The 16439-nt window shown below is 51.2% G+C and overlaps 1 protein-coding gene across 2 annotated transcripts in view; it reads left to right on the top strand.

Moving 5' to 3' along the window:
• SH3GL1 (SH3 domain containing GRB2 like 1, endophilin A2) overlaps window positions 1-12308 on the top strand; it is a 49079-nt gene extending 36771 nt beyond the window's left edge. Inside the window, exons 6-10 of one of the 2 annotated variants that reach the window (XM_081895781.1) lie at window positions 2927-3085; window positions 4310-4413; window positions 5022-5146; window positions 8172-8225; window positions 9849-12308. In XM_081895781.1, the coding sequence (XP_081751907.1) occupies window positions 2927-3085; window positions 4310-4413; window positions 5022-5146; window positions 8172-8225; window positions 9849-10048 (642 nt within the window). In that variant the 3' untranslated portion in view covers window positions 10049-12308. The remainder of the gene's footprint in view (window positions 1-2926; window positions 3086-4309; window positions 4414-5021; window positions 5147-8171; window positions 8226-9848) is intronic. The other variant, XM_081895782.1, reaches the window with a different exon arrangement.
• The last annotated feature ends 4131 nt before the right edge of the window (window positions 12309-16439 follow it).

The raw sequence follows: 16439 nt of genomic DNA, 5'->3' as shown, positions 1-16439 counted from the left end.
CCGCTGGAGTTTCTGGGTCAGTCTCAAGGGCAGCCCCACGTAGAACGAGTTACAATAATCCAGTAAGAGACTCCTTTCGCTTTGTTCTGCTTATCTACTGCCAAACGGCAGCGAGGAAGCAGAGTACCCGAAGCCTGACAGTTGTGCTGGTCTGCCCGGCTCAGTGTTGTCTACATGGACTGCCAGCAGCTCTCCAGAGTTTAAACAGGTTTTCCACCCCCAGACGATGTTGGGAATTTGAACCCGGGACCTTATGCGTGCAGAGCAGAGGCTGTGCCACCTAGCTCAGGCTTTTGGTTTTGGGGAAACTCTCACGGGGCTTTTTATACAGCTGTGCCATTTCATCTATTTGTTTTGCGTAACAATCGCATATATTTTTCATTGTGGTACAAGCATACCTGGGACGCGGGTGGCGCTGTGGGTTAAACCACAGAGCCTAGGACTTGCCGATCCAAAGGTCGGCGGTTCAAATCCATGCAACGGGCGGAGCTCCCATTTCTCGGTCCCTGTTCCTGCCAACCTAGCAGTTCAAAAGCACGTCAAAGTGCAAGTAGATAAATAGGTACCTCTCCGGTGGGAATGTAAACAGCATTTCCATGAGCTGCTCTGGTTCTCCAAAAGCGGCTTAGTCCTGCTGGCCACTTGACCCGGAAGCTGTACGCCGGCTCCCTTGGCCACTAAAGCGAGATGAGCGCCGCAACCACAGTCAGCCACAACTGGACCTAATGGTCAGGGGTCCCTTTACAGGCATACCTTGGTTTTTGAACAGCTTAGTTCTCGAACGTTTTGGCTCCCAAACGCCACAAACCTGGAAGTGACTGTTCAGTATCTGAATAGTGACTTTTTAAACTGACTATTTGGTATCTGAAGAAGTGTGAATGCTCGCGAAAGCTTATACCCAGAACAGACTTAGTTGGTTTCTAAGGTGCTACTGGACAATTTTTTAATTTATTTTGACTGCGTCAGACCAACACTGCTCCCTACCTGTATTCAGTCACTAGTTAGGATTCTTTCTGTTGCTTTTAATCGTGTTTAATGTTCTGTAGTTGCACCCTGATACTTACGATCACCGCATTGCAGGGGATTGGACTAGAAGACTTTTGGAGGTCCCTTCTAGCTCCAGGAGTCTATGATTCTGTGATGGGGCAGTGCAGAAATACTTTTGTAAATAAGGAAATGCTTTGTGCTCTTCACTTCCCCCATCCCCTGTCCTGTTTACCCTCATACACCGACCCCATGAGCTTGGATAGGTTGAGAGGCAATGAGTCATTTCATACCCAAACGGGGATTTTGAACCTTGGGTCTCAAGTCCTAGGGTGGAACTCAACCTTGCGCTGATACGATTGTTCTGTCAGCGAAATAGTTATCATAATAATTTATCGCTTGCACCTCGCCCATCTGACTGGGTTGCTCCAGCCACTCCAACGGAATATAAAAGAGCACACGATAACACCAGACATCAAAGCTGCCTTTCGATGTCTTCTAAAAGTCAGGTAGTTGTTTATTTCTTTGACATCTGGTGGGAGGGCGTTCCACAGGGCGGGTGCCACCACTGAGAAGGCCCTCTGCCTGGTTCCCTGTAACCTTACTTCTCGCGATGAGGGAACAGCCAGAAGGCCCTCGGAGCTGGACCTCCATGTCCAGGCTGAACAAGGGGGGTGGAGACGCTCCTTCAGGTCTACAGGACCCAGGCCATTTAGGCTTTAAAGCTCAGCACCAGCAATTTATTTTTATTTTTTTAATAAAGTTTTTTATTGATACAACAAGAAAAACAAACAAACCACAAATACCAAATTACACACAAGAATAACCACAGACACATAATTTTCTTAGCAAACAATAAAACATCTATTGGTCTTAACACTAAAGACCCAACCTCCCGTCTATTCCATATTTCAAATTCATATTACTTATTGCCAATACACACTTTTGTCATAATTAAACTTATTCTTAATAAATCTAATTTCTTATATCTCCCTTGCAACTATTACTGAAGTTCCTCGAATGCTGCAACAGAATTTAAACTCCTATATTTATTTTTCAGATATTCTTTGAAAACCTCCCGTTTCGAAACAAGCAATTTAAATTGTGCTCAGAAACATCCTGGGAGCCAGTGTAGATCTTTTAGGACCAGTGTCCCCGCTTGCTTGACGGAACAATCTCTCCTTTCCTCCCCCTTGCTGGGAGTTCTCCCAACTCTCTGGGATTTGGGAGAGGCATGGGGGACGCAGGTGAAATGGGGGGTGTAGACCCCTGTTGCGCTGTTGGGAGTCTTTGCACTGGCTTCTGCTAGCACACTGAATCCGGCCCCTAGTCTCTTGACCACTTCGCTTGGCACTGGAAATGCCTCCCGGATGAGTCTTTATTCGTGGTTTGCACACGTCCTGCAAGGTTGCTAACGTGCTTCCGGATCGGGGCACGGTTCAAGACCCAAAAACTTGCTGTTACAGTCACACCTCGTGTTGCGTTTGCTTCAGGTTAAGCGCTTTCAGGTTGCATCCCGCGGTGAGCCGGAAGTACAGCGGTACCTCAGGTTACATACGCTTCAGGTTACAGACTCCGCTAACCCAGAAATAGTGCTTCAGGTTAAGAACTTTGCTTCAGGATGAGAACAGAAATCGTGCTTCGGCGGCGCAGCAGCAGCGGGAGGCCCCATTAGCTAAAGTGGTGCTCCAGGTTAAGAACAGTTTCAGGTTAAGAACGGACCTCCAAAACGAATTAAGTACTTAACCTGGGGTACCCCAGGCGCTCAAAATGACATCATGCACAGAAGCGGCAAATCGCGATCCACGCAGACATGGGTTGCGTTCTGCTCATGTTGCGAACGGGGCTCCGGAACGGATCCCGTTCTCAACCAGAGGTACCACTGTATTTGTGCTTTTTCGGTGAGGAATTCACTTCCCTCCTCGACTTCTCCTCTCTGCAGCACCATCTGAAGAAGCTGGAAGGCCGCCGCTTAGACTTTGACTACAAAAAGAAGCGGCAGGGGAAGATCCCGGACGAGGAGCTGCGGCAAGCGCTGGAGAAGTTCGAGGAGTCGAAGGAAGTGGCGGAGACGAGCATGCACAACCTTCTGGAGACGGACGTGAGTATGGTTTGAACCCAGGCTCCCCGGAACCCAAGTCCCTTTCCTCTGCGAGTTAGGTCTCACGCTGATCCCATCGTGGGTGCCCTGCCAAAAGCCAGGCTCTCTTTTTTAAAAAACAACAACAATAATAATACCGTATTTTTTGCTCCATAAGACGCATTTTTTCCTCCTAAAAAGTAATGTCTGTGCGTCTTACGGAGCGAATGTGTGGTCAATCGCTGGCTCTTTTTCTGGCCCATGCCCCTTGCCCAGGCCTCCATTGTTGAATGTTCTGCGGACGGAGACTGTTTGTTTCCCCAGCGACATGTGACTGGCTGATTAGATTATCTATCTGGAAACTGTAGAAACGGCTCCCTTTCCTTTCCTAAAGAAGCTGCAGAATTGTGAGTTGAACCCCATAAAAACAGGATTTTTTCCCTTTGCAAAGTAAGCTCAACAACTTTGAGCTGATCCTCAAAAATGGGGGCTTTTCCCCTTTGCAAAAGAAGCTGGACAACTGTGAGCTGTTCCCCAAAAAACGGGTGTTCCCCCATTTCCTCCTCTAAAAACTGGGTGCATCTTATGGCCTTATGGAGCGAAAAATAAGGTAATTTATTTATATCCCGCGCTCCCCAGCCAAAGCCGGGCTCAGAGTGGCTAACAACAGTAAAATAATACGACATTCTAAAATCATTTCATTATAAAACAAAACATTGAACACTTGAAATACTTTATTGTCACTTGTACAACTTGTATACAGTGAGATTACACCAGCACCCCCCACTCAGCTCTCTTAGTCTTAATTCCCCTCGTTTACTGACGCACGTTCGAATCTCCGCGACGGGGTGAGCTCCCGTCGCTCGGTCCCACCTCCTGCCAACCTAGCAGTTCAAAAGCACGTCAAAGTGCAAGTAGATAAATAGGTACCACTCCGGCAGGAAGGTAAAGGGCGTTTCCGTGCGCTGCTCTGGTTCGCCAGAAGCGGCTTAGTCCTGCTGGCCACATGACCCGGAAGCTGTACGCCGGCTCCCTCGGCCAGTAAAGCGAGATGAGCGCCGCAACCCCAGAGTCAGTCACGACTGGACCTAATGGTCAAGGGTCCCTTTACCTTTACCTTACTGACGCACACCCACCAAACCTGAAAGTCGGTTGCCCTGTTGTTACCTTTTCATTCAGCAGCCTAACAGCTGTTCTTTACCCTGTTGGTGCGACTAACCAGCCTCTTCTTCCGTTTTACTGCAGATTGAGCAAGTCAGCCAGCTGTCCGCGCTTGTAGACGCCCAGCTGGATTATCACAGGCAAGCGGTGCAAATCCTTGACGAGCTCGCAGACAAACTAAAACGCAGGTAAACGCTACTGTGTGTGGTCCGGTCCCCCCCATAAAAAAAACACACACACACACACACACAAATCACTCGTTTTGCTGCAGAATGCACAACTCGGCGTGCAGTCCACCGCTGTGGAACTGTAATGATAATAATAATGTTTTATTTATATCCCACCTTCCCCAGCCAAAGCCGGGCTCAGGGCGGCTAACAACAATAAAATAATACAACATTCTAAAATCATTTCATTATAAAATTAATTCAAATCAAATTAATGGCAACCATTGGTTTCCGGATTCCGTTCGACTTCCAAGGTACGGCTGTATTTGAAACTTGCTTTAATCTCGCTCCTCATGGCCAATCTTCTTCAAATTTATGGCAATCTTCTTCAAATTAATGGCAACCATTGGTTTCCGGATTCTGTTCGACTTCCAAGGTACGGCTGTATTTGAAACTTGCTTTAATCTCGCTCCTCATGGCCAATCTTCTTCAAATTAATGGCAATCTACTTCAAATTAATGGCAACCATTGGTTTCCGGATTCCGTTCGACTTCCAAGGTACAACTGTATTTGAAACTTGCTTTAATCTCGCTCCTCATGGCCAATCTTCTTCTTCCTCCTGCGCCCAGAGTGAGGGACACTTCCTCGCGCCCCAAGCGAGAATACAAGCCGAAACCGAGGGAGTCCTACGAGTTTGGAGAGAGCGACCAATCCAACGGCGGCTTTTCCTGCAACCCCGCCCCCAAAGTCTCAGGTAAGGGCGGGGCCAAAGTAGCCGCCTCTGTTTTTTGCCAAAAGAGCTCAACATCCGGATTTTCACTTTCTGAAATCTGGCAACCCTGTTTAAGTACACAGTGGGTTGTATTCCACTCTAAAGTCTACTCTTGAGTTTTCTGCTGCACAGAGAAGGCAGCATGTCACCCGAGGGCCTGGAGAGTACAGTGGTGCCCCGCAAGACGAATGCCTCGCAAGACGAAAAACCCGCTAGACGAAAGGGTTTTCCGTTTTGGAGGCGCTTCGCAAGACGAATTTCCCTATGGGCTTGCTTCGCAAGACGAAAACGTCTTGCGAGTCTTGCGATTTTTTCCCCTTTCCCCCCGTTTTTCTAAGCCGCTAATAGCCTTTTAGCCGCTAAGCCTTTAATAGCCGCTAATCCGCTAAGCCGCTAATAGGGTTGCTTCGCAAGACGAAAAAACCGCTAGACGAAGAGACTCGCGGAACGGATTATTTTCGTCTTGCGAGGCACCACTGTAGATTTGAACGGGACACCTGGGAGTGAGATCAGTTCTCCAGCGGTTGCAGTGTCAAGGCGCACTGTAGCATGGAGTGCTTGGATTGTGATTCCTGAATTGCAGAAGGGGGGGGGGTTGGACTGGATGACCCTTTGAGACCCCTTCCAACTCTGTAATGAATGAGCTAGCCCTCCCATCAGCCCCGGCCACTATGACCCAGCGTAGCCAAGGCTGACGCAAGTTGTTGACCAAGCTAGTTCCAAAATTTTCGCAGTTCAGAAAAGCCTCCTACTTGTGCCTAACGAACAGTTCCCAGAATTGCTGGATGGTGTGTGAACTAAGTTCACCTTGGGGGTTGAACTTTGAACAGTTTCTAGTTCACACCTTCAAGTTCATTCTCTTACACGTTGTTGTTGCTTTTTAAGACCCCTTGGGCCTTGGAAGGTTAAAGACCATCACTGGGGGCAGAGGGAAGTAAATTAAACCGTGTGTGTGTGTGTTTTAAAAAGTTTTCTTAGGTCTTCTAAAGTGCCGTATTTTTCCGTGTATAAGATGCCCCCTACTTTTGGGGGCCCCAAATTTACAAAATGGGCATATGCACTATTTGTGTATAAGACCCCCCCCCCCCGATTTTTAACCTTATTTCAAAGTTTAAAAAACCCTAGTCTTATACACAGAAAAGTACAGTATACTTTATATTTCAACACAGCAGCTTGTAACATTCTGAAAGCTCGTGGGGGGGGTGTTGCGCAGGATTATTTTGATGGCTTAAAAATAATAGCAATAACAATTTATTATTTATACCCCGCCCATCTGGCTGAGCCTCCCCAGCCACTCTGGGTGGCTCCCAATCGAGTGTTAAAAACAATACAACATTAAATATTAAAAACCTCCCTAAACAGGGCTGCCTTCAGATGTCTTTTAAAGAGAAGGTAGCTGCTTATTTCCTTCACACCTGAAGGGAGGACGTTCCACAGGGAGGGCGCCACTACCGAGAAGGCCCTTTGCCTGGTTCCCTGTAACTTTGCTTCTCGCAGTGAGGGAACCGCCAGAAGGCCCTCGGAACTAGACTTCAATGTCCGGGCTGAACGCTGGGAGCAGAGATGCTCCTTCAGTTATATGGGACCGAGGCTGTTTAAGGCTTTAAAGGTCAGCACCAACACTTTGAATTGTTCTCGGAAACGTCCTGGGAGCCAATGCAGATCTCTCGGGGCCCGTGTTATGTGGTCCTGGCAGCCACTCACAGTCACCAGTCTGGCTGCCGCGTTCTGGATTAGTTGTAGTTTCCGGGTCACCTTCAAAGGCAGCCCCACGTAGAGCGCATGGCAGTAGTCTAAGCGAGAGATAACCAGAGCATGCACCACTCAGGCAAGACACTAAGGTGTTCTCCTTCTTCTGCCATATTGCTATTTTTCCTATTTTATTTTTTAAAAAATGTATAATCAAAAGTAGAGGCAAACAAAAAGTAACACCTCCCCAGAGCTACCAAACAGGGGCTGTGCCCCCCCCACAAATAAAAAGAGCAGACAACGTGGAAAAATAAAAAAGCTGTGAAACGCACCACAAAAAAGCCAAATTTGGTGGTGGCAGACGGCACTACGGATTGCGGCAGGGTTCAAAAAGGGCCGCCTCGTGAATGTTGCCCTGGCTTTGAATGGATGCGAAAAGTGCCTGGTTCCCGTGACCGGGGAGAGCTTCCCCTTCGGGGCTGCCCCGGGTGACCAGGAACAATGAGAGGCGGGGGAGAGAAAGGTGACTTGCCCCCTGCGGCAACTCTGTGCATGTATAATAATAATAATAATTTATTATTTGTACCCTGCCCATCTGGCTGGGTTTCCCCAGCCACTCTGGGTGGCTTCCACAAACACTTATGATGTCACATATTAAAAACTTCCCTGAACAGGGCTGCCTTCTGAATGTCAGGTAGTTGTTTATCTCTTTGACATCTGGTGGGAGGGCGTTCCATAGGGCGGGTGCCGCTACCAAGAAGGCCCTCTGCCTGGTTCCCTGTAACCTCACTTCTCACAATGAGGGAACTGCCAAAATGCCCTCGGAGCTGAACCTCAGTGAATGATGGGGGTGGAGACGCTCCTTCAGGTATACTGGACCGAGGCCGTTTAGGGTTTTAAAGATCAGCACCAACACTTTGAATTGTGCTGGGAAACGTACTGGGAGCCAATGTAGGTCTTTCAAGACCGGTGTTATGTGGTCTCGGCGGCCGCTCCCAGTCCCCATTCTAGCTGCCGCATTCTGGATTAGTTGTAGTTTCCGTATCAGGATCCGTGCAAGGGTTCCCCCTCTCTCTGCATCCTGTCCTCAGCTTGGGGGGGGGGGGGCGGAATAGCAAAAGGAGGCCGCACGTCCCCTAACCTCTCGCTTCCATGGCTGTCCGTTGCTGACCCAAGCGCCTCCTCACTAACAGACCTTCCACCATCCTGCAACACCCACCCCCCAATTTGTTTCCCGCGCCTCACATTTTTGGGTGTTTTGCATTAAACGTTTTGTAAGCATGTCTGTGTTTTTGTTTGTTTCCGTTTCTGGGAGCAGCTTCCTCCTCTTTCCGATCCGAAAAACCATCGCGGACCCCCAGCAGGATTTTTTGTGAGTTCCCTCCCCTGCTTTGACACCGCTCCTCTCCCCTTCCTCCTCTCCCCCCCCCCCGCACTCCACATCCCTTGCACGGCCTGTTCCCCTTCCTTCCTCCCTGCTTCCTTCCTCCATCCGCTGCCTAATCTGTTGCTGCCATTCCTGTCCCGAGGCTAATACGATTCCCCGCCTCTAAAACACGCTCTCTTAATTTGGGGCTGTGCACTTTTGAGTCTTCGCAAGTCACTCTCCGCATGCAGGGATTTCGGGGCCGGTTGCAGAGCTCGTTTTGCAAACCCAAGTTCGTAGTCCTCATGGTCATGAAAGAAAACTGAAACCAGGGCGGCGCGGCTAGCCTATGTCTGAGAGCACCTGCTTGCTTTTCCTGCATGCAAAAAGCCCCAGAATTTCAAACTAAAGGGATCAGGTAGCAGGTTCGATGGGGAGGCGTATGAAACCCTGGAGAAACGGCTGCCAGCCAGAGTAGGCGAGTCAGAAGGGCTATGAGTCAAGCTCAGTGTTCCCCAAAGTTGGCTGTTTTTGGAACTACAATTCCCATCATCCCTGACCACTGGTCCTGCTAGCTAGGGGTGATGGGAGTTGTAGTCTAAAAACAGCTGAAGACCCGACATTAGGAAACCCTGGGGGAAGGCGGAGTCCTCTGTCCCCAAGTTCCTGCCTCATTCTGGAACAGTTAGCAAACCCTGGTTCGGAAGGAGCCAGGGTTACTTTTTAACCAGGGTCAAAATCTAGGGTGCAGGCCTACCCAGTGTTTTTGAACCCAGTGTTTCCCCAGAAGTTACGGGAAAAGGCTGTAACGCCACGGTTAGAGCCTTGTATGCAGAGTGTCGCAGGTTTGATCCCCACCGGCTGCCTGCAGAGCTGGGGAAAGACTGAATCTCTTGAGAGAGCAGCTATCGCTCCTTGTGAGCTCGATGGGCCCAGTGGCCTGTCTCACTCCCTACGGTCCTGTTCACCAAACTGTGCTGCCTTCCTGTGTTTCGGCTCTCCATCGGCATTCCCACTCCCCCAGCACCAGCTCTCGTTGGCTCGTTTTACCCACAAATTGCCCAAAGGGCTGTGGCGATGGTTCTATTTTTATTCCTTTGACGCTTAGGCAAACAATAGGAAGCCAAAGAGGAAAGCCTTCATAGCCATTTCTGGCAACTAGCTTACTGTATTTTTCGCTCCGTAGGACGCACCGGACCACAAGACGCACCTAGTTTTTAGTGGGGGAAATCAAGGGAAAAAATATTTTCCCCCTCCCCAGCCCCAAAGAGCAGCAGACAGGCGGCCGCGTCAGTCCCTTCTCCCTCCTGAGGAAAAGCCCGCAAGAGCCGTGCGAAGCTCTTGGGGGCTTTTCCTGCCTGCATTTGCTCCATAGGATGCACAGACTTTCCCCCTTCGTTTTTAAGAGGGAAAAAGTGCGTCCTATGGAGCGAAAAATACGGTAGCTTTGTAGGAGAAGCGCAGGTTGAATCTAGATCCGGACATCCGGAGCCGTAGGATTTCCCAGTTTAGGGAAGGAGGAGGTAGTGGTGGCGCTTGTCGTGCATGGTGCGTTGGGTAGTGGTCAGTGGAGATGCGATGCCCCCGCCCTAACTAATACCCTCCCCCCCTCCCCTTTGAATTCTCCAGCCCCTCATTTGGACCAACCGTGTTGCAAGGCATTGTACGACTTCGAGCCGGAGAACGACGGCGAGCTGGGCTTCAAGGAGGGCGACATCATCACGCTGACCAACCAGATCGACGAGAACTGGTACGAGGGCATGATCAACGGCCAGTCGGGCTTCTTCCCCCTCAACTACGTGGAAGTTCTGGTCCCGCTACCTCAGTGAAGGGGGACACACCCAAACACCCCTCCGCTCTCAAGCCGACCGCTTCCGTTCTTCCTCTTCCTTCCTCTCCCGCCCCTTCTCTCCGCGGCCTCCCGTCCACCTTTGCACACCGACAGGGGGGCGAAAAAGAGAGAGGCTGAGGGCGCACTCCTCCTCCCCACCCCTCGAACTTACATTCCATGTGGTATATATACCCAACACTAATCCCCCGTCCAGCAAGCAGGAACGTTTGTGTGTGTGTGTGTGTGTTTTGGGGGGTAACTGTGCTCCTATCCGTAGCCCAGCCTGGCGGAGGTGGTGGGAGCTAAGTTGTTTGACTGGAGCAATGCACAAACTGACCCTCCTGTCTCTCTCTCTCTCTCTCTCCTGCCCACCTGCCCGTTCTTTTCCGGGGCCTGGACCAAATGGGGGCCCTGTGTTTTGCACGCTTCGGCCTTCCGGTTTTGGTTTGCGATCTGGGCTCTCCTTAACGGCCCTGCCTTGGTTGCGTTTTGTTTTGTTTTTGTCTCTCCACCCCGGGCGAAAGCACACACTGCCCACAGCCCCATTGTAGGTGGAGGCAGGCAGTTGCGATTGTCCGAGTCGTCTTCCTTGCGCAATTGCAGAAGTCACCAGGCTGGCCTGGGGAACAGCCCTCTGCGGCAGCGTGTGTGTGTGTTTGTGTGTGTGTGTGTCTTAGAAGCACAAAGCAGCTCAACGAGATGAGAAGCCACAGCCTTTTGCCGTGGGCCTGGCTCGTGTTAAACACTACCAGAGATCTTCTCCTTTCCTCCTCATACCCGGGGCACTTGCACCATTAGAAACACGTCTGATCCCTTTCAAAATTTAAAACCCCTTTTAAAGTCATCTCAGGGTGTCTCTTCTCCCCCACCCCCCAGGCTTGGTTTGGAGCAAAAATTGGGCACGTAACCTGTGCACTAACACTGGACGGTGTCGGTTTAAAGGCACGTTCCCCCCTTTCATGGTTTTCTGAAAAGAGTGTGCATAGCCTTTTCTCCACCTCCCCAAAGAACTTGGCCACAGCTGGCCAGCTTCGCTTCGCCGTCTCTGTTCTCCGATTGCCTGACATTGCACCAGTTTTTCCCCATGTTCATTGCTGGGGAGGGGGTCACCGTTCCCCCCCTGGCAACAAGTTTTTAAGGGACCAGACTGGCTCAATTTCAAAAGTGTGGGAACAGCCTCCGGGGAAGCCAGCAGGTCTTCTGCGAAAAACCTCGCCTTACCGCCGCAACGGACCAGGCTTCCTCTTGCCTCAGACCCAGTTGCAGGACCTTCTAAGCACACGGCCCTCCGTGCGTTTTCTGTCCCCTCTCTATGTGCCTTCTCCCCTGCTTCCTCTCGAACGCTGGGTTCCAGTTCGGAAAGAGAGGAGGGGAGCGATTTGTACTCTTCCGGACCCCCATCCCTTTATTCCAAGCCGATGTCTCCAAAATATGCCTCTCCCTTTTGTAGTCCTTTGGCTTCCAGGCTCCATCGATTCCCTCTAGGAAGGTTTTCAGAAGTCCTCTAGCCCATCTGGCCAAAGAGCTGTGGGGGCCGGGTGTCCCAGAATGCGTTTTCTAGTGAGCCTCCTTAGCTGCACTGCCTGTTTCCGGACTGTAAGGCAAGGGAGGTGCCTTGCAGATGTTGCAGGTCTCCACCTCCCATCAGGCCAGCAGTGATGAGTTGGGAGTTCAGAAACATCTGGGCGGCGCCCCTGTTTAGCTACCCCTGCAAAGAAGGTGCGGCTGTCTTACAGAAGCAGTCCTCGGGGGGGGGGGAGTCAGACTGGGAGAAAGTGAGGCCCAAACGCCAGCCCACCGCCTCAAACGGCCCCCGGTTATCGTTTATAGTGCCAGGGTTTGTGTTCCTGCGAGTCCACGATCCCAAAACTAAGCCGTCGCCTTGGGTCTTCCCTAAGAATCACTCACATATGAACCAGCGTAGCAGTGGATGCAGTGAAGCCCAGGAGGCTTCACTTAGAGGGGAGATATTGGGGGGGGAGGGCATCTTTACCAAAGGGCACCCTGGGGCAGAGTTCCCAGATGCTTGCCTTTTTTTCCTCCCTGACGCACAAGCTTTCTGCATGCGGGGAGATTTTCTCCATATACCGTTCAAAAACCCCTTCCCTCCCAATAAGGAGCAGATAAGTCTGCAGTTTGGTGCTGAAAGCCCGTTCTGCAAAATATATCAGAGGCACGAGGCCAGGCAACGCTGCTGCAGTTCAATTTTTGTTTCGTTGTGCGAGGTACGGCATTGGGCCGTGGCCTTGCGAAGGACGCAAGCCCCCCTTGGGTGGGAAGGGGCAGGCACACTCAGCCTTCAAACAAGGCATCCGCCGTGATCGTCCTCCTACACTCCCCTCCCAAATATATAACGTTCCACTTGGCGTTCCCGTCCAGCAACAGAGAGGACGTATGGCTTCCGTGCTCCTCAGCCCCCAAACTCCCCTGCCCCCCAGTTCTGCAGCGAAAAGCGATAGTTGGGCCAACTTCTCCCAGCTTTGCAAACACCCTTCCGTAATTTCGTTGCTGACCCCCTTCCCTGTCTTCCTAAAGTCTTCATGTTCTCCCACTGCGGGGCAGTGGTACTAAACACATTTACGGTTCTGCAATCTGCTCCTTCCCCCACAACCTTTCGTTTCTTCGCTGGGGGGGTCGGGTAAAGGCAGCTATGCCCTTCGTCTTTCCAATCCCAACCACTCAAAGGGCTCTCGGGATTTCACACACACATCCATGGCGTTCCGGGCAGGTGGACAGAAGGCCATTGCTCTGGCTTTCCACATGGGGGGGGGGGGAAGGCTCTGGGTTCAAGTGCGCAAAAGGACGCTCTTTTGGAAACCCCCTCTATTTTGCCAGGGGACCTTGGCAAGGCTTACTCGCATGGCCAGCTTGTTTTTCACAGTGCACCAAAACAACATTGCAAATGATTGGGGGGGGGGTGCGATGGAGGGAGGGCTCTGCTGGGATTTAAAAGGGGGCTGGACCCAGCTAGTGCTACCAGGAAGCACCCAGGACCGGTGCGCCCCGAGGAAACGTCGTGCCGACCCGGTGGCGGGGCGGTTGGCAGAGGACCACGACAAGGTGGTGGACTGACCCAGCCTGTAGCTATGAATTGTAGGGGGTGGGCTTCCTGACCCTCCACCCACCCTCTCAGAAATAGCCTTTTGTCTTTGTCCTTTCTCTCTTTCCTTCCCCTGACATTTCTCGTGCACATTCTATTTATATAGGCATATCCCAGCCAACTTATTCATAGTTAATTTCTCTCCCTTGTCCAGCGAGTGTCGGGGTTTGGAGAGGGCTGGTTTTCGTCCGCGATCGCCTCTCCTGCAAGCTGCTTTAGTTGTCCCGTCCCCCCCCCCACTTTCACTGTCCTAACTTCAATATCCCGTTTAAATATTGTTGTAATATCCACCCCGCCCTCTACGCATTCATATAGTGAGATAATACGTCATACGTTTTCCCTCTGACGTGACTCCCAAGGTATCGTCTGACTGGAGTGAAAAGTTTGGTAGTCCATGTTTCCAGAACCTCTCTTCCCGCCCTTCCCTAAATTCACTAAGAAGCTATTTTGGGGTTCCAGACCCAGGTGTGTGAGGCTGTTTTGCACCCCAGACTTCTGTTCTCTCCCTCACCCCCCCCCTTCTCCCTCACCCCAAATATTTACCAGGACCACAGGAAGAACAAGCGAAACAAAACAAAAAAAATATATTGGGGAAGGGGCTTTGTAAATAACTGGCTTTTTAATCTGTCACGCCAGGGCATAACTCCTGGCGCTTGTTCCGTTGGAGTGAAGCAAGTCTCTCTCTCTCTCTTTACTTATTCTGGACAATTTTATGTGGGGGTGGGCATGGGAAACACATCTTATTTTGTTCTTGTTAATGGGTTTATTTCTCCCCTTCTGTTTTGGAATAAAAAAAAAACACACGAAAAACCTTGTATCCTTGAAATAAAAAAGTATTAAATGTTTGAAGGCAGTGGGTTGTTGTTGTTTTTTCCTTTTGATTTTGGTGCCGTTCCTTTGTACCGTTTAAAAGAGGAATGGGGATCCTGCGGGGTGTCAACGGACTCCCATCTTCCCCAGCTGGCCAGCAAAGCCATTCATCAGGCATAATGGGATTTGTAGTCCCAACAGGTGGCACCAAACAGGTGGTCGAAACCACAGAGCCTAGGGCTTGCCGATCGGAAGGTCGGCAGTTCGAATCCCCGCGGCGGGGTGAGCTCCCGTCATTCGGTCCCAGCTCCTGCCCACCTAGCAGTTCGAAAGCACCCCTAAGTGCAAGTAGATAAATAGGTACCGCTTTATAGCGGGAAGGTAAACGGCGTTTCCGTGTGCGGCGCTGGTGCTGGCTCGCCAGTTGCAGCTTCGTCACGCTGGCCACGTGACCCGGAAGTGTCTTCGGACGGCGCCGGCTCCCGGCCTCTTGAGCGAGATGAGCGCGCAACCCTAGAGTCGGTCACGACTGGCCCGTACGGGCAGGGGTACCTTTACTTAGTCCCAACAGAGCCAGGTTCAAGGGGTTGCTCTTGGTACACGAAGCCTCATTTTTGGGTTTGTCATTCTCCCCCCCCCCCCTTTTTTAAAATTTCAATTGCATATTTCTGTAGAAATGTGGGTAACTGAATTTGGAAAACTGCAGGCGGCAGATTCATTCAAAACTTTAGGGTTGGTTTTTTGTTTTTTTTGCACCTGGTAGCCAACTTCTCTTTGGGGGGGGGAGGGAAACCTCCTCAAGAATTTATCTAAATCCTCCTTCAAAGTTTGGCAACTTGGTGGCCATCACTAATTTATGTGCTGTCCGAACTGCTTTCCTTAGTCTCTCCTGAATTTTCCAATATTCACCTTCATTGTCACCAAGTGCTAGGATTATGAAGGAAGGAGGAGAGAGAAAAATCTCCCCCCCCCATCGACTTTCTCTGCACAACACATCATTTTGCAACCCTCTGGTTTGCTTCCCCCCTAAGCTAAAAAGCCCCAAAAGCCATGGAAACCAGCAGCTTCAAATGAAAGAGCTGTAGTCTAGCTTTTCGTGGGTTTGTCATTCTAAAGGATTCAATCACAGGCGACTCCCCGTTTACGTGGGGGTTACGTTCCTGGCTCCCGCATGCGTAAGGAGAGTCGTCCTGGCACAGGAGGAGACCCACTCCATCCTGGAGATGGCCTGCTTATGAGCTGGAGGATCAGCAGAGCTTTCTTGAGCTGCTTCGCCTCCCCGCTTAACAGCTGACATGCGGGGTAGCGCAGCAGCAGTTGCCAAGGAAGCCAAAGCCCAGCTTGTCTGGAGACCCTCTCCAGAGCCCAAAGAGGACATCCTCTGGGCTCTGGGAAGGGTCTCCTCGTGAGCCAGAGGCTTGTTGAGGCTGTTCAGCAAAGGCCTACTGCTGCACGGGGAAGCTGAGCTGGTCAAGCAAGCCCTTGCATGAGCCGGAGCGACAGCGAGGGCCCGGTTGACCAAGTGCTCCTCATTTCTGGGTACCACTTGGCAAACAGAACACGTGTGAGCAGGAAGTTGCCTGTACATTCAACAACAACAAAAACCGGGACGGAACTGCCCCATCTCCAGCAGAGGCTGACCAGAGGGAGGCCAGGGCAGGACTGTACTTGGAAAGAGATGTGACAGGCAAATCTCCTCCTGGAGCAGCTTGTTCTGCAGAGCTGTTGGAACCAGTTTGCTGGGATTCCCAGCTCCGGTCATTCCTGCCAGGAGTCCAGAAACATCTGGAGCATCACAGCTTCCCTACCCGAGAGCCACAGGAACAGATAGATGCACAGCTGCTTTTAAGGAACACAGAAAGGACAAAGCACAGGATGCGGGTGGTGGTGCTGTGGGTTAAACCACAGAGCCTAGGACTTGGCGATCGGAAGGTCGGCGGTTCGAATCCCCGTGACGGGGTGAGCTCCCGTTGCTTGGTCCCTGCTCCTGTCAACCTAGCAGTTCGGAAGCACATCAAAGTGCAAGTAGATAAATAAGTACCGCTCTGGCGGGAAGGTAAACGGCGTTTCTGTGCGCTGCTCTGGTTTGCCAGAAGCGGCTAAGTCCTGCTGGCCACATGACCTGGAAGCTGTACGCCGGCTCCCTCGGCCAATAAAGCGAGATGAGCGCCGCAACCCCAGAGTTGGCCACGACTGGACCTAATGGTCAGGGGTCCCTTTACCCTTTACCTTTAAGGACAAAGCAAGATTTTCACCAACTTGCCCACAACCCTGCTTTTACGCAAAGTACCGTATTTTTCGCCCTATAGGACGCACTTTTCCCCCTCCAAAAATGAAGGAGAAATGTGTGTGCGTCCTATGGGGCGAATGCAGGCTTTCGCTGAAGCCTGGAGAGCTAGAGGGGTTGGTGCGCACCGACCCCTCTTGCTCTCCAGGCTTCAGGAAGCTATCCGCAAGCCTTGGGAGCCCAGTGGGAGTT

Source organism: Podarcis melisellensis (genome assembly GCF_964234715.1).
Source record: "Podarcis melisellensis genome assembly, chromosome: 18".
Taxonomy (NCBI): Eukaryota; Metazoa; Chordata; class Lepidosauria; order Squamata; family Lacertidae; genus Podarcis; species Podarcis melisellensis.
The sequence above is the reverse complement of the archived record's forward strand: the minus strand, read 5'-3'. Positions and strand labels throughout refer to the sequence as shown.